Genomic DNA, 23565 nt, shown 5'->3' on the forward strand with positions numbered 1-23565 from the left:
ATCCAAATCCTCTCGACATCGCTCTCATCCCCAAGACATTTCCCTTGTTTGATTTCACTACCATTCCCCTCTTCCAATTTCTCAATTTTATTTAGGTAAATTAATATATGTCTCTACTCTATAGTTTTTGTTTTTGTTTTTTTCTTCTTTCTTTTTTTTACTTTTCTGTATTAGATATTTGCAAGAGATTTATGACCCTGCATTCACATTTTAATTATATATATTTTATAGCACACATATAAATAAAATAAATTAAAAGAAAAAGAATTATGTGATATGACTAAATTGTTTCTCTTTTAATTTTTATCATTTATGTGTGTGAGCGTCCAAACAATTTCATTTGTGATTGTGCCTATGTAAGACTTCCTCTTGCTTTGGTATTATGAAAAAAACCAAAGAAAAAATAATGCAGTTTTGCTATGTTTGACATTGATTATTACTGCCAGATAAAAACACAACTCTTTCGGTAAATTCTTGTCTTATTTTCTGTTTTGTGTTATTCCATATGTAATTAGAGAGTAAATGCTTATCTGTTCCTTCTTTTACTTTAACCATCGGAAGGGGAAGGAAGATACAATAATATATTGTAGTAACTTTGTATTTGCATATACTAAATAGAGACGGCACTCATTTTCACATGCTTGGATTTAATTTAATAGATAGATACACCATACACATCAACACATTTATGTTTTACATCTAATTTGTGCACATGCCAAATGGTTCTCGTTTTTTGCTTGTTTGCTTTCCGCAAAATCTATATCATATATAAAAACATAATCATCCCAGAGTGTCTTTCTTAAGTTGTTGTATGATGATTGATGAGCATAGGAACAAGAGAAGTTGATCATCTTCTGAAGCTGGCGGGGTTTGAAGGAGCATTAGCCTTTGCATTATCGTCTTCTTGGGGAAGCTTGACTGCGGTATAAGTACCTGCACCACCTAGAGCGCCAATTATGGGAGCTAATAGATAGACCCATATGGCTTTGTAGTTGTTTGCAGCAATAGCTGGACCAAGACTTCTTACTGGGTTCATTGATCCTCCTGTTATTGGCCTGTAATGCAGTGAAGTGCACCATCATATATATGTTCATGAGAAGTGAAAAGTGAGAGTTGGGACATGTACATACCCTGCTATGAGTATATTAAGCATCACAGTTGCTCCTACTGCAATTCCTGCCAGTTCTCCTACCTGCATAACCATAATCATCAATCAGGGACTCTGTTATAGGGGATTCATCATCCAAGTATGTATTCACAATAACCTTCATATCTTTTTTATATTTGGCATTAGTCATAACTTCCATTAGCTTTGTTTTGTTTTAGGAAACTGCTATAAATTAAATTCAGTGTTTGTGTTGTTTTCTGTTTTTGTTTAGCCAGTTCAAACACTTTGCATCTCCTTAAATGTAAGTTGAAAAGTTGTCATGTTCTCTCTACAGAAGCCTAGTTGTGCATATGATCCAGCTGCAATCCGAATCTAGCGGCTGAGATTTCATTACACCAATTGGACTGCTGCAGAGGATCGTGTTCAATCATTTGATGGATGGAAATCGGGAGCATTCCGTTGAGTATTGTTATGTTAAGAGTAAATCTCCAAACTGGTGTTTGAAATATTTGACCAAAAATGTGTTGGTTTAAGAATGGAAAATCAACCACCTTAAATTTAAAGAATCAGAAACGTCAACTATATGAGGTAATAATTCAGACATATCATGTACTTTAGCCTCATATATCAATTTGCATTCCAAAGAACTAATGTGTTTAGAAACTAATGCACTCTAAAAGATATAGTTAATATATAATAATAGAATTATTATTGTAGAAATAGATCATACAATTAACACAATTATAAAACTCGTCACATTACACGAAGGATACTTCCTTTCCATGATGCATCGACGCATTTAAGAAAAAATAGACAGTTAACTTTCCCCATTGCTCGGTTAATTTGTAATTAATTAGACATTTTTGGATCATGAAAAACATATTCCTCCTTTCTTTTTTTTTCTTTTCAGAATTAAATAGATTTGTTTATTGGCTAAAAATTAATAGGAACAAATACTCACAGCTCTTGTGTCGGTGGCCACCGCCGTGACAACGAACATGAGATTAAAGCTGATAATGAACTCTAAAGCAAAAGCTTGGCCATATCCTCCAGAAGGAACAGTGACTCCACCACTCATGAAAGGATGAAATACCCCTTTGAGTGCAAATGCAGCACATATTGATGCTAAAACTTGTGCGCCAATATACATAGGCACCTGCAGTTATTTCTTATCCTTACATACATATGGATGCTTATAGTAACTAAATGTCCAAATTAAGTACGACTTGCCAACTAGTTAATTAATTCATGTTACTTTCAACCACAGTAATTAGTAAAATAGGCTAAAGGATTAGGAAAAAGCTTATCAGTTACATGCTTCCATGGGAAGTGTTTCAATGCAGCAAAGGAAATGGTGACTGCGGGGTTGAGATGAGCACCAGAGATGTGACCGGTGGAGAGGATGACAATCATAACGGCAAGACCAGAAGAAGCAGCACATCCAATCAGAGTCTCCGACCCTTTTGTCTTTTGGTTCACAATAGCAGTGGCTGTCCCAGCAAAAATCAGAATGAATGTCCCTATAAACTCAGCTCCTATCTGCAACACAACACGTTATGTATTACTCTATTACTACTACTTAGCACATCAATGAAATATGGTCTGCATTGGTTTACATTAGACTAGATTATACATGCACATATAGAAATTACACAAGTCTATATTATAAGCATTTATTTTAATCCCAAAAATCTGCACGGTTCAATTATGTATACCTTTTTTGCGAGAGGGACAGGAGGGGGAGGCATTAATGAGCAAGAGACTGTGGGAAGAGCGCCATCTTCTATGGTCCAGTCTTGGACACTGAAGCATTTACAATTCTTAAGGAGAGACTTCTTATTCTTATTACTACCATTCCCGTTTCTCTCTGACTTAAACCCACCAAAAAGAGGTACACCAGGAGTGCCTGGTGTTGCTGGTGTTGATGGAATTTCCTCATTATTACTATGCTCCATTTTCCAATCAATAATAGTAAATTTAATTTTGACAAGAAAAGATCATAAATCAAAGTATAGAAGGGGGAGCTCAAGATTGTTGTTGCTATTGTATGTGAGGTATATATAGCAGTAGCAAGCAAGGTTGTAGAGTTGACTTATTATAGCATGATAGCATCCTTGTGGAAATGAAAGGAAGCAAATTAGTGGTTGAAACTGAGATATAAGAAAAAGGTAGTAGCATGTGGAAGTGGACGGTGGGACAGTCCTGAGGGGACTCTTACTTGACTCTGGAATTTAGGAAAAGGCTTTTGGTTCACAGTACACTACACTAGGCATCAATTATATGTGCTTTTTCATTCATCTATCTTCTATTTCCTGATTGCTTATTCCCTTTTTGCCGCCCTTCATTTCTGTAACTTTGTAACAGCTCATTCCTTCACACAATTGAAGTGCATATGCAATCAATCTTGGTTATAAAATTGCCTCCAAGTATCATGAGAGTGCATTGAACAACAAAAATATCAAATAGTATATTAATTAATAACATTGTTCTTTTTATTAAATGCTGTGTTGTGACACTGCTCAAGAATTAGGATAATGAACAATGAGATTTATATTTGAAGTCTGAACTTTATTTTATTGAGTGAAACATTAAATCATATAGGTGTAGGGGAGAAGGCCCTAAAAGTGTCTCCAAGTATGCCGTCCAATATAGGTGGCACAAATTCTGTTCGACGATTTGAACATTTGTGGCTGTCTTCCTCCTTCACGTGCTTTTTTACTCTCAGACTGAATTATTATCAGAATATGCCTCTAATATTAGTGTATTGTATGATGTATCATCTAGAGGAGTGCTAGCCATACTCATTCTAAAACTCTCTTTTCGACCCCCACTTTTTTATTAAGTGAATTTATGTGGTCTCACTACTTTATGTGGGATATATTTCCAAAATTGTGGGACTCACATGAATTTCATCCAATAATGAATATTAAAGTGAGGGTTGCTAGCACTCTCCATGTCATTTTGGATTTAACTATCAAATTGATGGTTCAGTCACTCTTCAACAGTTCAAATTGGATACAAGAAAAAATAGAAAAGAATAAGCAGTAAAACATTAGTATTGTATCCATCCTACACTTTGTTGTTCCATAAAGTAGAATGTTGAAAACATTTTAGCCACAGGCTAGCTTTAAAAGTATAGGTGAATGGAAGAGATCCTCAAAAAAAATGAAGAGGACTTCAAACATCAAAGAGAATGCATGAATTAGGCAGAAAGGTGGGACTCCAACAAATAATGAAACTAAGGGTCAAATGAGTTGGCATTTTGTATCATTTTGTCCTCCACTTAGGCCACTCTGCATCAATCGGTCAACTTCAAATATAGATTCTTATTTCACAAGTTATCTACTAGGTTGTATAATGTGCACCGTTCCTTTTCTTTCTTCTATCATAGCTTCAATAATGTATACTCCCTTTAATTTTAGCTAATTATGTTTCGGATCTAATAAAAGCAGATTTGGTTCAAAGAAGACTGCTTATAGAGAAATTGATAGCCACCGCTGGTGAAATATATGAGTAATTAAAAACGAGCTTGATGATGTAACATGTTCATTATTATAAACCACAAAATACTTGAAATGAGATTTCATTTAAGTTAACCCTGATAGAAAACCCTTCACATTTCATCATATCAATCAAAATGGCCCATAAATAGCACTTATTATCCCTGTTTTGCTCTTGAAGGAAACCTCAATGTCACTCCCAACTAATTATGACTCTTACAGTGTGTGAATGTGTGTAAGACTTCTTTTTATTCACTTGGACAAGAGAGGAAAAAGTACTGGTTCTGATTGCTCCACGTTTTGTACTGTCGACAAGGAAAAATATAAATTATTCAGTTTATTAAAAGTAGTATAATGCATATAGAAATGGCGAAATTTAGACAGTAAAGTTATTTTTATATTCCAATTGCATAAATTAAATTAAATGTGATTAACTATTTATTTAATCTGTTTTTGGTTATAAATGTTTGGAGAGAGTAAAGCTTTTCCTCTGTCTTTGTTTCCTTCTATTTTCAAAATGAAAGATTCTAGAGAGGAGCACTTAATTATTAATTATATATAGGAGAGAAAGCAGAAGAAAAGAGCTGAATAAGCAAAATAATGTTGGTGAAGAACTTGAAGCGTGGAGAGCAAATGATTAAGTGCGGTTCTTATTGGTTTTGTTGTCTAATAAAGACAAAGAAAAGGCAAAAGATAAGAGCTAATGGGTTGTTGTATGTATATTCAAATCTGAAACCTTACCTAAGTTGGGTTTGCCCACTAATCACGAAAAAGAAAAGTATGAACATAAAGCTACTCTTGCTATTTTCGATTTTAGAGAGAGATTCTACCTAGAAAATGCACTTTGATCTAAATAAAGACAATGTGGTATTTTTGAATCAGATTCTTTTCCCGTTTGCTTTATGGTAACAACGTAGATGATCCAGTTATATTCAAATATTCAATGGAATCACAAACTCATGTTCAATGAAAATCTGAATGTTCTTTATTTGTAAAATTATAGAACTCTAATATATCGTGTAATGTGTTAGTCCATTAGATTGAGAAAGGTGATGGATTCATTGAGGTTCTCGTGATGAATGGGGTGGTGAACTTATATGCTTCAAAGATTGTTAAATTTATAAGATGGATTTTGAAAATGCATATGATTCAGTTAACTAAGAGGTTGTTGATTATATGCTTCAAAGATTTGGAATAATTTTATTGTTTGAAATATTAAATGTGAATATTTGTCGTGATAATTAAAAAAAAAAAAGAGAGAAAATGAAAATGGCCGCTAGAGGGGACATTTGGAAATTGGAATGTAGTTAGTTATAAAGAACACGACATTGAGTATAAAATTAGAAAGTCTAGAAATTACTTACTCACCAACCTTTCTGGTTCTGAAAAATCAAAGAAAATTGCACTTTCCTCACCAACCAAGGATTTAGTAAAAACAAAATATAAAATATGTCACCAACAAAAGAGTCCATGATGATTCCCCTCGTGGAAATAATACCAAATGTGTGTTTGGTTAGAGCCACCCAAAATTGAGTCCATACAGAATAAATTGATTTTTTTTATTAAATAAAAAACTAATTTTAATGTGTTTGGTGTTTGATTGATATTGATTAGAATTGAATTATCTATATTTATTTATAATTTGTAATTTTTAACTAAAAACAAGATTTTCTACACTTAAATGAATTGTTTAAGTCGCTTTTTTATTTATTTATAATAGAGGTCTTTTAATACTAAATAGCAGCATAAAGGTAAAATCTCCAGCATCTTACATCGAAAGGGACTGTAAGTGAGGAGCAGAAAAATTACATTGGGCTGGTACATGGGCACACTTATTTGTTTCCTTAAGAAAAATAAATAAATAAATAAATAAATAAATAAATGTAGACCACGTCGAATTCTGAAGCATAAAAGTGATGCCTTAGAGAGTCAATTTCAAAAGTGATTTTTTGAACGTGGAAGTTACGAAAAATAGTACTGCTAAAACTAATTTTACAGAAAACTTTTGTATAAGGTCATTTTTACGCCAATGTATTTTAAATATAAATTTACATTCAACTCACCTTTAATAAAACTAATTTTACGCAATCAATTAATTTTAAATCAATTTTTATCGTTATAAATTAAATAAACCAGACAAATGTTAATAAATGCCCTTAATGCACTTTTATAAATTCAAGCTAAGGGACATGAGTTTCACGTAACTCACATAGGTATACATAGCTTACAATACTCTTGGTTTAATTGTACTTTTATTCACTAAACAAATTTAGTCACTATTTTTTTAATTCTAATTTTTTTTTTTACAAAAGTATTACATCTGTTTGAATTTTTCGTTGGTTTAGATTTATATCTATCTACTTTTTTAAGGTAAAAATTAAAATTGCATTATTAAAAAAAGATGCAGAAAAAAGAAAAACAAAACAAAAAAATTAGAGGAACAAAAATCTAATCAAGAAAAATGAAAATCATATTAATTTTGGTGTTAATGTTATGCAGATCATCCCAAAAGTGGATAATATAGGTAAACATAAGTTTTGATCTTTTTTTATTTTTATTTTTTTAGATTTGATGACAACATTAGTAAAATTTTAACTAATATTCTAAATTTTATTTAAAATAAGCAAATCACCGTATTTTCCTTTAAGATTTGACTAATAAAAATAAATAATTTTGTCATCTAATAATGTATCACTTCAAAGACTAACAATACACATATTAAAAAGCTCATTTATTTATTATTCTTCCCCTTATATTTCCTCAATATCATTTACATTCTTAACTGAATTAGATAATAAATTATCAAAGACATCGTGAATAGTATTATTAGAACTAACATTTTCCTTCACTAAACTCAAATTCCAATTTACATCATCATCACAATTAGGTGATCCTATAATATGTGTAACATTCTCAATAACCCCTTTTGTAAACAACATCTCTATCAACAATAGTTTTTAAACCAATTTCTTCAACCATATATACGAACACTTGTATCCTCCTTTTCAAAGTATTAACACTAACAACCATCTCAAAGCAATAATTGTTTTCAACGTATTCACATCTTCTATATATTTATCCACCTCATCAAATATTAAAAAAAAAATTAAATTACAAAATAAAGATCATCAACCCTAATTATCAACTTAATTTTATTTTTACTAAAACAGATATTCATTCGCTCAAATTGATAAAAATTACATCAATCAAAAATATTATTATTTAAATTTACTAAACTCAATAAGGTTGAATGTGCGAATAAATTCATTTCACTCAAATTAATAGTATAAAATAAAAAAATATCTACAAATATGACAAAACTACAAATATAAGATAATTGAAATATTTGGATTATTCGTACCTCTGAAATTTTAACATTGACGACAAAAAAGTCATTAATTAAATTTGCATTTGAGTGAAGCCGATCTCTAAATCTGAACCAAATAAATTGCAATAAAACGAAAAAAATAAAATATCACACCAAAACAATGAACAAACGTAATGTTACATTAAAACGATAAAATCATAAAAGAAAGACTAAATGTGCGTAAAAATCATTGATTTAATTAAAAATAAATAAAAAAATAATTTAAATGAGTGATTTTTGAAAAGAAAACAAAAAAACCTAAATTCCCCTTTTAAATGATGAAAGGAAAACTGATGATCAAATGGAAGAAGGGAGGTTGCCGGCTAGTTGAAAATAGAAATTCCTAAAAGCGAATTTATGTGACTGTGATAAAAATAAAATAAAAACCATTAGCAATTAAGTTTAATTGTTCTAACATTTTCTTGTTTAGTCGTGATTTATAATAGTCTTTTATTTTTATATATTCGTCTATTGCCACAAATTATTGTTTTAGATTAATAATATTCAAATGATTGACTTTATAATTTATTATCTATTGGAAAATATTAAATATAAATAAAATAATTTTATTAAAATATTATTATTAACTTCAAAATTCTTTTACTAAAAAAAAAAACTTCAAAAGCTCACATTACATTTTCAATTTATTGAGCCCCTAATTTTCCTCTATATTAAATCCAAATTCCCTTGTTATCATATCTACTTTATCTAGTTTACTAAACTCTATTTTAAAAAAAATAGTTTACTAAATTCACAGAAAAAAAATATACTTATCAAGTGAACACACTTTTGACTCCATTGAAAATGAATATAATTGAATCGGTCCCACACTCCGAATAACATATCATAAAAGATAGAAGTGGAATATGATGTATAAGACATAATTTAATCGTGAATAATATTAAGAATATTTAATTTTAAGAGCTACTTTTTTATTAGATAAAATGTATATTAATCTATGAGTTTACATGAGACTTAAACACTCCTGGTTGAACCATAGTAGCAATTTTGGTTGAGGTGGAAATGAATTTTAGACAATAAAAAAATGTGGCTGGGTTTGGTGAGAATCCATTTTGGTTATAAAGAGGGTGAGCCCTGAATTTACTTTTTCATATTTCTATTTCCACTGATAGCATAGCATAGCACTACACAAAGCACAAGTACACGTCACAACAACTTTATAACCACCTTCTGCTGTATCCCACTCTCTCTCTCTCTCTCTCTCTCTCTCTCTCCTTTTCCAATAACACAAGTAAAGGAAGATGCCTCCTGCTGCTGCTGCTACCTCCGCCGAATCTTCATCAGTCTCCGGCCAAACCATATGTGTCACCGGCGCCGGCGGCTTCATCGCTTCTTGGATGGTTAAGATCCTCTTGGAGAAAGGCTACACTGTCAGAGGAACCTTGCGTAACCCAGGCATGCCTTACTTCCTAGTTACTTTCATTTTCATCTATAAAATTAAATTAGCTTAATTCATGTTATAACGTTAGTTCAATAGAAATGAATTTTGATTTTAATAAATTTCAGATGATCCTAAAAATGGGCACTTGAAAGAGTTCGAAGGAGCAAAGGAAAGGCTTACTCTACACAAAGTTGATCTACTTGACATTAACTCCGTTAAACAAGCCGTCAACGGCTGTCATGGTGTTTTCCACACTGCTTCTCCCGTCACCGATAACCCCGTCAGTTTTAATTAATTTCATTTCTCTCACATTTTGCTAGTGGGGATGGGTCCTACTCCTACCACCAACACCTTTCTTTGTTGCCTTTCTTTTTTTTAAAGTAATGTGTCGGAGACTCTCTACACCACGTGGCATATCAATTTCATTCGACCAACCTTCTAAAATTATTCTTTTATATACTTTTTCATCTAATTCATAATTATTTGTTTATTTTAAAATAAAATTATTTTACAGACAAATATAATATTATTTTAAATAATCAACACTTGTAATTTTAAATTTGATTATACTTTTTTTTAATTATGTCTCTAATTAATACTACATACACTATGTTTAATTTAAAATTTTATATTTTACATTTATTGCATTAATAGTAAATATAATACTAATAAAAATAGATATTATTTTCTATGCAAAAGTGTAAAACATTTTAACACGTGTATATATGTATAATCAAATCACATTATTTTTAAGTTAATTTTTAAAATGATTTAATTTATATACACAAAATTTGACATTAAATTGCGTAAATACGCATGCAGGAAGAAATGGTGGAACCTGCGGTGAATGGAGCAAAGAATGTGATAATAGCGGCTGCAGAAGCAAAAGTGCGGCGCGTGGTTTTCACCTCATCAATAGGAGCCGTGTATATGGACCCCAATAGAAATGTCGATGTGGAGGTTGATGAATCTTGTTGGAGTGATTTGGAGTATTGCAAAACCACCAAGGTCAATATTCCGTTCATTTATTTAATTAGCTACTCAATAGGGCACTATTGTTTTCAACATAGCGATAGACCAATCAATTTCGTATACAATGAAATTAATTTGTAATAGTAGCAATAATTTGAAATTTGAATAATATTGTAGAATTGGTATTGCTATGGGAAGGCTGTGGCAGAACAAGCAGCATGGGATATAGCAAAAGAGAAAGGGGTAGATTTGGTTGTAGTGAATCCAGTTTTGGTTCTTGGACCGTTGTTACAACCCACTATCAATGCTAGCACAGTTCACATATTAAAGTATCTAACCGGTTCTGCTAAGACCTATGCAAATGCTACACAAGCTTATGTGCATGTTAGGGATGTTGCATTAGCCCATATACTTGTTTTTGAGAAACCTTCTGCTTCTGGTCGATACTTATGTGCTGAAAGTTCCTTGCACCGTGGGGAGTTAGTTCAAATTCTTGCCAAGTATTTTCCAGACTACCCAATTCCTACCAAGTAAGTCAATCTTAAATTCTTGCTATCATTAATACTCCCTTTTGAATCAACATTAAACAAAGAAGCAAGTACTATTAACTAACTATTAAGCTAAGAAGCATGCTATTGTTAAAGATACTCTATTTAGTCATAAATATATGAAAAAATCAATATTTGTGGTTCATACATTTAAGATCAGTACAATATGCTCCCAAAACATAGCTCGTGGCAAATATCAATGATTTTTTAACTATTACACTGAACTTATTGATTTTATTTTTGGTGAAGTACAACTTTAGCCTTTCGTAATTTTGGTATCCCACGCAAGAAGATTACTGGGAAAATGACATTTTACTAGATTATTTGGTTGTTATGGTTTTATGACCGTGTTATATCAAGTTTCCCTGTGTTACCAATTAGGTAAAGAGTCATAGATTTTGATAATATTTAAATTTGCTCTAATTCATTGCTTAAAATAATACATACATAATGGTGACTCTCAAATATTACATGAGAGAACCATATGAGGGACTTTTTGCTTCTATTGCAAAATCTGACTCAACTGGGCTATGTATGATATGTTGTTGTTACTACGAGGAAAGATGGTGGTTGGTTAAACACATTTTTTTTTTTGGAGACGAATTGAAAAGTGGCTTAGTAGGTAGGTACACCAACTTTGACTTGTTTTTGTGATCCAAATTCAATTTCCACCTAAAAGGATCGAAAGTGAAATTTATAAGGGCCTTTGAACTTCTCTGTATTAAAACTTATAAGGACAAACAAGTGGAGCATATGAGTCCTTACCAACCCCAATGTCCTTGTCACACTATGACCCTTTGATATCTTACCTATCTTTTCAACGAATTTGGGCATAATACAATGTTATATTATTATTATTATTATTATTATTATTATTATTATTATTATTATTATTATTAATATTATTATTATATTTGTAATTCTTATATTAAATATTGGACAACGTGCCAATAATGTTTGATATAATTTTTAAGAAATTGACTCATATCTCACAAAATCCTAAGTCCAGATAATTTAACTTATCTACTTTTATTTATATAAAAAATTGAACAACTTAAATTGTCATGTTAGTTTTTTCAACCAATTATATATATATATACTAATTATTAATCAATAAAATAACATATATGATTATAGCTAAATTAAACAAACTAATGCCTTAGGAGTTCAAAACATTATTAATTTAAAAGCACTATGAGTATCAATAGAAAACAATCAATGCATGCTTAATTGTAAAGAGGATTTTGCTAATGAATGTCTTACAGCATTGTTTAAGGTTTCCAAAAGTAATCGTTGGTTGAAAGGATCTTCACAATATATTAAAAAAAAAATACAAATGTTTTCATAATGACTTACTGAACAATATTTTAACTAGAGACACTCATTACCATTTGTCTTTCAGAAATTGTACGAGAGAAATGTTGCCTTCAATAATAATTTGCTTTGAAATTGACAATATTTTCATCTTGATAGTCTCAAATTTAAGTTCATGCTTTACACGTGCAGGTGTTCAGATGAAAAGAATCCAAGAGTGAAACCACACATCTTCTCAAATAAAAAACTGAAAGATTTGGGTTTGGAATTCACTCCAGTGAGTCAATGTTTATATGAAACGGTTAATAGCCTCCAAGAGAAAGGTCACATTTCTATACCAAAGAAAGAAGGATCTCTTGCACTGAAATCCTAAACCAGCCACTCTCTATTCAACTTGTCATCAACTTTATTTCAATTTGTAGCAATCTACTAGGCTCTAGGCCCATATTACATTATGGGCATCCTACTATATAAGACCGTAATTGGATATTGTAAGAAAGACATCGTGCAAATTGTAATTTGTCTTTATATTTGAAAATAATCTTAATATATTATTGTTATACTTATTAACAAATAATATTTGACTATCTACATTTAAGAATATTCTTCAAATATTAATAGATTTAATATCTCTTGTCATTTGTCAAAACAAGAGAATGGGGGAATTGCGTTTGGTATAGAGGTTTTATGATTCAATCAATTAGTATGGTGAATTAGTTATTGAATGTGGGTTAGCTAGATTATACTATTACAATAATATACTTTTGTTGTTCAATAAAATAAAGTCAAATGCTAGTACAAGCTTTAAAGAAATTCCTTTCTTTTTTATTAAAAAAAATATTTTTTATGTTGTTGATTTTTTTAATAATAACAATTAACAAACAAGTGATTTTAAATAAGGATGGATTCAATATTCAGGTTTGGAAACTCCAGGCATCTTAGCAATTTTTCTCCCAACATTGATTTGATTTTTTAAGAACAGAGTATATGATATTAACTATTGTCTCTCTTTCTCTAATTGGTGGACAAAACAAAGATATAGAAATTAAAAAATAACGTGCTTTAATTTAACGAATCCTATTGTTAAATATAGTTGGAGTTTGTTATAGTAGTTACAAGTTGATTAGTGTGTTAAGATTTGTTAGTTTAGTCATGTTCACTATATAAAATGTTTCATATTTTTATAAATTGAAATAACAAATAATAAATCATTCTCTGAATTTATTTTTCCTGTGTTTTCTTCTAAACTCATATATCTTGGTCCCAATGGATGATATCAAAGGAGTAAAAAACAAGAATCTTTGTGCATCCTGCAGATATCAAAGAAGAAGATGTTCAAAAGATTGTCCTTTTGCTCCTTATTTTCCGAGTGATAAACAACAAATGTTTATCAATGTTCATCGTTTGTTTCGTCTTTCTTACTTGAAGAAAATTTTACGGTACGTTACGGCAGATGAAAAAGATGATGCAATAAAATCAATTATCTTTGAGTCGGATATTCGTGCAAGATTTCGGAGTCATGGATGTCTTGGTATTATTTGGTATTATCAACATAAGATACAAGAGTCTTTACAAGAGTTAAATTATTTAAAAATGTTGATTGCTTCTTGTAAGCAAAATTAGATGCATGTACATTATTTTTACCTTTTGTGACTTTCTTTAATGGGTCATTCTTGGGTGCCCTCGACTACTACTCAATTTCCAATTCTAATATTGATTAACTTCGTTATTGTATTACAATACTGAAAAAAAAATAACAATAATAATATTGCAGTAGGTGATTTTTCTTTTGGTTGTGGATATTTGTGTTTCTTTCATTTTGTTAAGCATATTTATTCTTGTATATGAAATTATGGATGAAGTGATTTCTTTGGGCTATTCTTAGTATACTTATACTAATTAGTATAGTTTGCATTCATAATTCTTTTGGCTTTTTAAAAAAGAACATTAATAGTAGTGACTAAATTATGCTATAACATAATGTTAACATAGTCATGAACTATTCGGTGGTGTGAAGAATTGGATTGTGATGGTGTAGATGCACAAAGTACAAAATTTGATTTGATGGGTCCAAATTCAAAATGAGGAAAATTGATTGTAATTAAAATATGCATCCAAATTCCGTGTGTTGAATGATCAATAGTTGATCATTTTAGTTCAGCCTGATTATATACTCTGAGATGATTTTTAAAATATATGTTAGGAAAATTGCATTTATTAAATGGTTTAGTAACTACAATTAGATTAACATACCATGGTTGTATGGTTGATTGAGTGACTCTAACACGTGTATTTAATCACTTGTTTGTGTGTTTAAATTTTGTCTGTAATATTGATGGTGCTCATATTCTTCTTGATGGTGCTCATATTGCTACTGCTATTAATGATTAGTAGCATATGAGTATGTTGATTTCAGTTAACAATCGTCTATGTACTACTCGTTACTGTGAAATAATATAAATTATGGTGTGAGTTGTTACCAATGAGAAAAATGTTAAATTGATGGGCATTTTGTATTAAAGGAAAAACTAATGTACATTTATATGTTAAGTTAATTTTGAATAGCAATAATCAAATTTAAAATTAAGTTACTTTATTTGTATAGCCCTCTTTCTTTGAATTCTCTCTCCAACTGTTTCTTTTTCAATATTTTATGTTTTATCTACTTCAAGTTTTATCCTAAAATAGAATTGTTGAGTAAATAATATTCAAGAAATTTAAATTTTGTATAAATCAACAGAGTATGATAATCTAAAAAATAATAGATAGACGAATTCAAGATAAGATATTTAAGATTGATATATAATTGTAAAATAACAAATGAACATATTATTTATCACTTATTACAATAATATTATTATGACTTGAAATTGTTAACTTGCGAGACATTCCAAATCCAATTAAGGTAATTTTTGTTATGCGTTAATTATTTTCAAATAAAAGATCACAATTATCTAAAATTATACTTGACACATTTCTATTCATAAGCTTAACCACACATGTCAGATTTGGTGTTTCTATAGGTCTTGATCCTCTCTCACAATCCTTTCTCTCATTTAATATGTTGCAATCAATTTCAACCATTAGATTAAAATAACGGTTCGAAGATTATAAAAAAAACTATGTTTTCTCTCATCCATCGGTGACTACTAACAAGGATGATCTTGCAGGCGTGATAGATAATAGTTGTATTACAATATAGAATGGAATGAATAGTACTTCATTATTATTTGGAAAACGAAGAGATGCAAGTATATATACATAGGATGAGTTGTAACTGAAATTCAACGACACTAACTAACTCAACAAAATATACTAAGTCAAACTAACTAAATATCAAAACAGAAAACAAAATAGAACTGGTCTTAAAAATCCTTTTAAAACGAATGGATGTAAACGAGTGGATGTAAAAATAGCTTTCTTACTAGTACATTGGAAGAAAGGATTTTCATGAAACAAGTAGAGGGTTACAACAACAACAAAAAAGTGTTGTGTGACTAGATTTAACTGCATCTGATGCATCCCATTTTAATTTGCTATATTATGTTCATTTCCTTCCATCAATCAAAACATATCCATATGTTCTAAAGAGCCGGTTAGAGCAATGTGGACAAAAACAGAAGGTCTTTCCACACATGTTCCTAGAATTACAATATGTTCATTAAGATGAGCATCACTGAAAAATCAAAAGCTTAGCAATTCCAGCCAAGTGATGTTCAAATACATTTTCATACTAATCTATTTTCAACTCTAGAAATTAACAAAATGACATTTATTTATCTATCTTGCTAATCTACCTTATTGACATACTAGTATTGTATTTTTGTCAGTCAAGATCTGCAGGACTACTTCTCTGAGGCAACTGCATGTTTACTATGTCTTCTCTTGGAAGACTATAGATTGATCCATTTACTTGTTGATTTGCCATTTGCTGACTTTCGGGTGCTGTTAGAGCCAAAAGGTGTGCACCCTCTTTATTTTTGCGAAGTACAAGATAACCTATACCAGCCAAATATAAAGCCATACCAGAAAATCCTAATATCCCAAGAAACACCTTGGCCACCATTTCTATGTCACTATGAAGAAGCAGCTTAATGAAACCAGTCATTAAATAGTATATATTAATCACCATAATAAGGGAACCGACTATCCAAGTAACGGTGGAAATCTGCAAAAAATAATGACAAGTAAATTCTGTCAGAAAACATATATACAGAATATAAGTCTTTGTCAAGTCTGTAATCAATTTACTATTTGCTTGCAAGGTAGAAGTACAAATTTGTGTTAGCAAAGAAAATATACCATGGTAGAGTTAACATGTGCTCCCATCTTGGTTTTGCTATTAGTGAACTTGAGGAGTGGAACCAAAGCAAAGGGAAGCTCAAACGATAAGATCATCTGATCAACGGACAAACAAGGGCTTTAACAGAAAGCAATTCTGTTGTAAACAAAAAGGAATGCATACACAAAAAACAGGAATTACAAAAATGATGCCATGTTGAAAATATTTTTGTTAAAAGAAAAAATCTATGCTTCACAATGCAGTTGAGTTACAAATTACAAATATATAAGAAACTTCATGTGTGATATCATAACATGACAATTTAAACAACATATTGTTTAAATTATTGATATAATCTCAAGTGAAAAGCATTAGAAGATATTTTAGGACCAAAATAACTAGAGAAAAGTTGATGGCAAGGACATCTTACAGATGCAATTATTATGAGCTTCCCAGCCCCGGTAGAACCACCAATGACCGCAACAATCAAACTAGGAACTATGGCTAAGCAACGAGTTAACATATTCCGAATCCATGGTGTCAGTCGTAAATCAAGAAACCCCTAAAAGAAGGAAATAATTCATAGGGGGGAAAATTATAAACATCATGAGCTAACTGATGCTTCAAAGTGGACACTAATGAAGTGAACCTTAGCAAAATTAAGAAAAACTGTTAAACTCAAAGCTCATTAGGGACACATGTTGCTACTATTAAATTTGAGGAATAGGTATGTACCTATACTTGAGGAATTAATGCCAAACACAATGGTTCATGAGAGCATTCATAATTTAATTTGAGGATAGGTATGTTGAACATAAAAATACCAAACACAGTGGTTCATGAGAGCATTCAGAATTTAATTTGAGGAATTAATGCATTATGATTGAGGCTCCATACTTTTTTTAAATAGAAAGCACAAATCATAAATGGATATGAATATGAACAACTATTATGAATGGCTAATAAATCATGAAAGGGTCTACCTGCATGACATACTGCCCTGCATAGGTTCCTGTTATTGTAGAGCTTTGACCTGATGCAAGCAAAGCAACTCCAAACAGTTTTGAACTCCATTTCCCCAAGACATTCTGAGTATGGCACATGTCAGAAATTATCATCTATAATTTTATAACCACCTTACAAATAACAATTGTATATGAAGTTTACTGATTAGGTAAATTGTGTTAGACTATTTAAATAAACTTTACAATATACACAAGTTAAGAAACAGGTTTCGCATACTCTAAGTAAGAAGGAAGCTTTGTTGAGATCTAAATCCTGACAGCTCATCTGATCTTCTTCATTCAAATTCGAAGAATTGCAAATGGCACCACTTACAGAAATGACAGAAACATTTATGAGGAAAGCCACCATTAGAGCAAAGGCACTTTCTATCATGTAAAATCTGCAAGCCTCCTAACAAAGAAAATTGTTAAATAAGACATTAGTTGGATCATTTTGTCTTGATGTTCACGGTCACAGAGTTAACTCAACAAGGCCTTCCAAGAAATAAACAAATGTTGAAAGAAAAAAAAATAAGTGTATATACAAAAGTTTAAATGATTACTTTGATTCCACGAACTGATCGTGGTATTTTCCTAGAGAGTACCAGTGCCGAGTGCAGGAAGAGATTGTGCCTGACGAAAAATACATATAGGATCACAGCATGACAATACATTTTAAGAGCAAAGAAAAGTAAAAATGGAAAAAGAAGACATAAAGAACTAACGGCATAACCATAGCACCAAGGAGTGAAATTGCAAGACCAGTAGCACCACTCCCTTTTAGTTGTGGCACAAAAAGACCCTTTACAACTTCTTTAGCATCAGGCTTTGCATATCCAAGCTCAGCCCAAAAACACGCAGCAATTGTAAACACAAGAAATGCAATCAAGAATTCAAGTTTCCTAACCTGATCAAAACAATACAAAAATGGCTCATATTGCTTTTTTCATGACACAAAGATTCTCTATATGACATCAAACCATAGAATGTAATACAGTAAACTACCCCATATTGTTGTAATGCTAAGAGCATCAATGTGCTGAGTCCAGTTAATAGCACACCAATCCAAACAGGTATGTTGAATAGCATATTTAATGCAAAGGCTGTCCCAATCACTGCATATGTACAGTAAAAAATCAAGATAAAGATAAACAAAAGCGAAAGAGAAGCAGAAAGAAAAATGAAAAACTATGGTTGTGTTCTTAAAGCTCGATAATTTGCTCATCTGATTTAGACTGTCTTTCAGTAGGATTTCTAATGACCCCGATAAAAAATTCATTTTGAGAGCACTAAATTTAGCTTAAACAAGTGTACAAAAATGATAGAAGGTGAAAGAACATCACTTCCTTAAACTATAGAACTTCAAATGGATCTTGATCGAGTTAGGTAGCAATGAATGTATTGACTGATTGAATCTATTATTTAGTTAATATATGTGTTTCAATTCAGTCAACTCTAATAAAAATCCTTAGCAGAAAATAAATCCCCAAAAAACTGTGTGCAAATAAAATAATTTGAAACAACTGAAAAATTTATATTCATCTCAATACCTTCTGGGATGTCACAGGCCACAATGGCAATTTCAGCAATAATCCAAAGAATAAAGTTGGACACCCGGGAGTATTCAGCTCTACAATGCTCTGCTAAGTGCTTTCCTGCAAGAAGCATATTGAACTGAAAAAATTAGGAAAAGAACATGGAAAATTTACCACCCACAACATGCATATCAATTTTTTTCTGCAATAGTAAAACTGATTATAAAATAAAGTACCAGTGACCACCCCAAGATTGGCTGCCATTGATTGAATCACAAGAGCAGCACATGATGCCACCAATATGATCCAAAGTAACTGCAAAAAACAAAACAAACAAAATATGAAAAAGAGATAAAGGCTTGAGCATAGGGCATAACTCATGACCATATAAGTACTATAAAAATACATCAAAGCACCTCATATTTATATTGTGCCCCAGACTGTAGATCTGTCTCAACTGCAAGTGATTATAAGAATATTATGTCAATTTATTTCATTTTATCATAGTTACAAAAGAAAATCATGAAAAGTGTGATCTTACAGTTTCCTGGATCTATATATGCAATGGAAACAAGAAACCCCGGACCCATGTATGCAAAGAAATTTTTCCAGCTGCTCCTCTGCAAAATAAGAAAAACTTAAAACAAAATGTTAGAAATATGCCAAATAAAAAATAAAATGTTCTGACAAGAGCAAAGCATGAGAAATCTATTTTTCACAAGTCCAGCCTAAACTTCAAAAACTCGACTCGTTTACACCCAGCTCCTATACATGACATGAGAATACAACAAAAAATTGTGAACATTCCTTTGGAGGTATTACTTTTGAGGTTTATAACTACATTTCCAAAAATGATATTCCAAAGAACACTACACCAACTAAATCGAAAAACGTACATGGTTAACATTTAATACTTGAGGGAACGTGTTTCAAATCTTATACCAAATATGGGGTAGTAATCGCGTTTTGATGTAAGAAGTGATAGTAAGAGTCTCTCATTCGATGAAAAAGTGGACGTTGAGTACTATACAAGTGGGAGGATCCATAAACCCAATTCCTTAAAATTTTGGGGGAAGATGTAGTGTCCAAGCCACTTGTGTGATTGTTCTATCCCAATGTGATGACCCTCGAGACTCCCCTCATGACACAACACCATGAACAACTTTACAAACACCTAATTTGCAAAGCATAGCATAGAATCTTGAATTGATACAGCATATAAACACAGAACAGCTCATACTAAAATCTTTAATTAATATTAAACAAAAGTAATAGTTAAAGCTGTGTTTTTCAGTGTTCTAGTTATCAACACTTTTAGCGGAAGTAACCAAAAACTAAAATAAAGTATTATTGAAAAACAAAAAAGTAGAGGGATTGAATGAGAAGAAAATGAAACTGACTCACATCAGGCACAACAATTTGATCAGTATTAGAGGTCTCAATGAGTGGCGCATTGGAAAGGTTTCTGTTTCCAGTGCTTGAAATGAATTGTGGCTGCCCTGAACCTGAACCTGAACCTGAACCTGAACTTGAACTTGGGGCAACCATATTCTGCAGCAAAAACGAACAACAAATCTTTAATAAGCGAGAATGGAAATATAGGTCTAGATTTCGTATAAAAAAAAAATACTATTTCTAAGATTAAGATGAATGAACAAAATCCAATTGCAACATAAGAAAAACTAAGTAGCTGCATTAGTAATAAGAAGAAAATTAGTAAATTGAAATTAGTGATTTGAGTTGAGGATCACATTAATCTAATATGAGTTCGAAAATGAAAAGAAAGATTGCGTACCAAAAGAGCGGGGTAGGGTCAGAAAATGGACATTAATTAATTAATTAATTAAACAAAAAGCGTTTGGCAACAAAATGAATAGAAGGCAAGGCACTAATTATATCAGTTTTGTTTGTTTCGGATTGAGAATTGAATGGAACTCAAGTAGTGAAGTTGTATGCTCTCACTTTATATATATATCGTCCCTTTTTCTTTTTTAATTTATTTATAGCGAATTATGATTTATGATTTCTTCCTGTCCCACCTCTCACGTGAGGCCACAAGCCCTATGAGTTCAATCCACCACTATTCCATTTCTACTTCACATATGTAAATCTTTGGATCAGGTTTCTTTGGTTATATTATATAGGAGTAATTAAATAAGCAAATTCATAATTGTTATTTAGATATATCACACGCGTGTGGACTTGGACTATTAAAAATACTCTTCTATTATTATATGATTGATTGTACTTCAGCTAAGTGAATCATATCTAAGTGGGTAATCAACACTAATTTAAAACGAATGGTTAAGGACAACTCAAGTTAAAATTCTAATTGTAACAATTATTTTTTAATTTATTATTAATATTATAAATTTACAATTTTGCTAATTTATATTTACTCATTTTTTAGTTGGTGTAAATTAATAAATTCTATTTTAAGATGTTATTTCACAAACAATGTTACTACCTTTTTACAAATTTATTTTACTACTTAAGCGATAGCGTCATGATTATTATTATTTTTTTTTTGTAATACCATTTTATCATTTCATAATTTTATCAATTTCTATTACAAATTTGCATAAATGACTATTAAATGATCTTTTACAAAATTAAAATAAAATTGATTTTGACCCTAAACTCAAATTTAATTGGTAAGTGTCGATATTATTAAATTTGACGTCTTGTCTCGAATTTAAATTTGGGATCTGATTTTGTTTGGTTGAAATAATTTTACAAATTAAATTACTTTTTGTCAATATATTAATTTAGATTTAAAGTGGAGTAATTTATATTTATTAAATTGTAACTCAACTAACAAATGTCGATATTATTATATTATATATTATATTTCATATTTAAATTTAAAATTTCGTAGTTTTATGTATCAATTTCTACTAATATTTACCGTATTAAAAAAAATACAGAGTAACTCACATGCTCGTAGTAGTATGTTATGTTTTCATCCCTATCTTTATTCCTTACTTACATATGAAAAGGATATTACATAAAACATGTCGGTACAATCACATTTGGATCACAATAAACAATGACCATAAAAATAGAATATAGTATAATCAATAAGTTATTTATTTATTTTAGTCTACCTAAATCACTATTTGAAAAACATTTTTAAAATAAATAGTTAAGTCTTTGATAATAAGTTAAAAAAAGAAATTGCTTACAAAATAAAAAAGTATCTCTAAATAATTTACGTGATACTGACAACTAATGCATTATTTTAGTTTAGCTTCTAATTGTTGTTTAAATATAGTTTCATACTTTTCATGTTTTTACCATGAAATTACCAAAATTTGTTAACTTGTTTGTGGAATAAGTTATGAATAACAATAATTAAAATCATATCATTTTTTAGAGTTATTTCAATTGACTTACTTTTATCATTATTATTTTTTATTCAATTGATTCTCTTGCATGCATAAAATATAGGTTCGTGTATTTGCACGTTGAGATCATATATTATGGGTGAATAAGGTTATAGAAGAGATGGTTTATTCTGTGAAAATATTTTTAATTTTTATTTTTTAAAATTTATGTTTATTTTATTTGTTAATAATAAGATAAAATATTTTTGAAGTGATTAGATGTCTATTTTTTTAAATACAATAAAAAATATAAAAACAATTATTTTTCTTAATTAAAAATTTATCTAAAATTTTCTAATAATAATTTATTTTAAAAATCTCTCATCAATATAAAATAAAGACACATTTTAATAAATAAAAATATGAAATATTTTTTCAAAGCAAACAACCCTTAAAATTATCATGTAGTATATAAGTGAATGATGTGAGACTTGTTAAGAACCATTGGCCCAAGAATAAAAATTAGTTAAATAATATTTTTTTTAAATCCTTTTTAAAGACCGAATCATCCCATTTTGAATATTATTCAACATTTAATTATTATTTTTTAAATATTGTCAGAGATTAAATTATATATATATATATATATATATATATTATTTTTTTTATGATGTCTAGTAGAAATAATTTGTTTCGATTTTTTTATGTCTTAATTTACTTTTATTTTGTTTGAAGACTAAATTAAGTTTTATATATATTTTTAAATATATTAAAATAAACGTTCGCTCTTGTATATAGTTAGGTATGACAATGGGATAGGTTGAGACAGATTTTGTTTCATTCACTCCCGCACTCGACTAGTCAAGAAAATTGATATATGTCTCTGTTTCTTATCATGAGTGAAATTTGACTCAATTTTTTTTACCTATATCCGCATCTACACTTATTCATATATATAAAATAATAAATTAAAAATTCATATTAATTATAATTAATATAATAAAATAATTTTATTATATAATAATAAAATTAAAAAATATTAAAATCATATTTCTTATAGAGAGAAGATTATAATTTTTAGTATTTAAAAAATATATAATAAATATATTGAAGTTGTGGGATTTTAGAGAAAATAATAAGCGTTTGAATATTATTGATAATAGCTTTATGCTAACTAGATTACAAAAGACTCAATACTAATATCTAT

At 30.0% G+C, this 23565-nt stretch overlaps 3 protein-coding genes and 1 non-coding gene across 7 annotated transcripts; 2 read left to right on the plus strand and 2 right to left on the minus strand.

Annotated features, from left to right (window-relative positions):
• Positions 1–608: 608 nt before the first annotated feature.
• LOC101497446 (aquaporin NIP6-1-like) lies at positions 609–3584 on the minus strand. Its single transcript, XM_004486557.4, has 5 exons — positions 2824–3584; positions 2423–2647; positions 2070–2264; positions 1131–1192; positions 609–1055 (listed from the first exon to the last, which is right to left on the minus strand). The coding sequence occupies exons 1-5, from the start codon at positions 3061–3063 to the stop codon at positions 848–850; spliced, it is 930 nt and encodes a 309-aa protein (XP_004486614.1). The 5' UTR covers positions 3064–3584; the 3' UTR covers positions 609–847.
• LOC101490643 (uncharacterized) lies at positions 1051–2728 on the plus strand. The gene is made up of 3 exons (XR_003471311.2): positions 1051–1247; positions 1443–1696; positions 2056–2728. It is a non-coding gene; the product is annotated as an uncharacterized protein (transcript).
• Positions 3585–9021: 5437 nt separating the features above from the next.
• On the plus strand, positions 9022–12773 carry LOC101497779 (cinnamoyl-CoA reductase 1). The gene is made up of 5 exons (XM_004486558.4): positions 9022–9391; positions 9503–9657; positions 10200–10385; positions 10527–10879; positions 12404–12773. The coding sequence occupies exons 1-5, from the start codon at positions 9238–9240 to the stop codon at positions 12582–12584; spliced, it is 1029 nt and encodes a 342-aa protein (XP_004486615.1). The 5' UTR covers positions 9022–9237; the 3' UTR covers positions 12585–12773.
• A 2959-nt stretch (positions 12774–15732) lies between these two features.
• LOC101498100 (metal transporter Nramp1) lies at positions 15733–21052 on the minus strand. Of its 4 annotated transcripts, XM_004486559.4 has the most exons (14): positions 20828–21039; positions 20437–20583; positions 19574–19652; positions 19449–19489; positions 19269–19347; positions 19048–19152; positions 18503–18612; positions 18223–18404; positions 18061–18130; positions 17736–17909; positions 17477–17581; positions 16924–17055; positions 16514–16609; positions 15733–16379 (listed from the first exon to the last, which is right to left on the minus strand). In XM_004486559.4, exons 2-14 carry the CDS (start codon positions 20578–20580, stop codon positions 16038–16040), a joined length of 1659 nt encoding a protein of 552 aa, XP_004486616.1. In that variant the 5' UTR covers positions 20581–20583; positions 20828–21039; the 3' UTR covers positions 15733–16037. The 4 variants fall into 4 exon arrangements, with proteins under 4 accessions (XP_004486616.1, XP_004486618.1, XP_027187309.1 ...); XM_004486561.4 differs by lacking the exon at positions 16924–17055 and having other exon boundaries at positions 20828–21052; XM_027331508.2 differs by lacking the exon at positions 20828–21039 and having other exon boundaries at positions 19574–19669; positions 20437–20574.
• Positions 21053–23565: the final 2513 nt, after the last annotated feature.

The sequence above is a fragment of the Cicer arietinum genome, chromosome 1, assembly GCF_000331145.2.
Source record: "Cicer arietinum cultivar CDC Frontier isolate Library 1 chromosome 1, Cicar.CDCFrontier_v2.0, whole genome shotgun sequence".
In the NCBI taxonomy this organism is placed as follows: Eukaryota; Viridiplantae; Streptophyta; class Magnoliopsida; order Fabales; family Fabaceae; genus Cicer; species Cicer arietinum.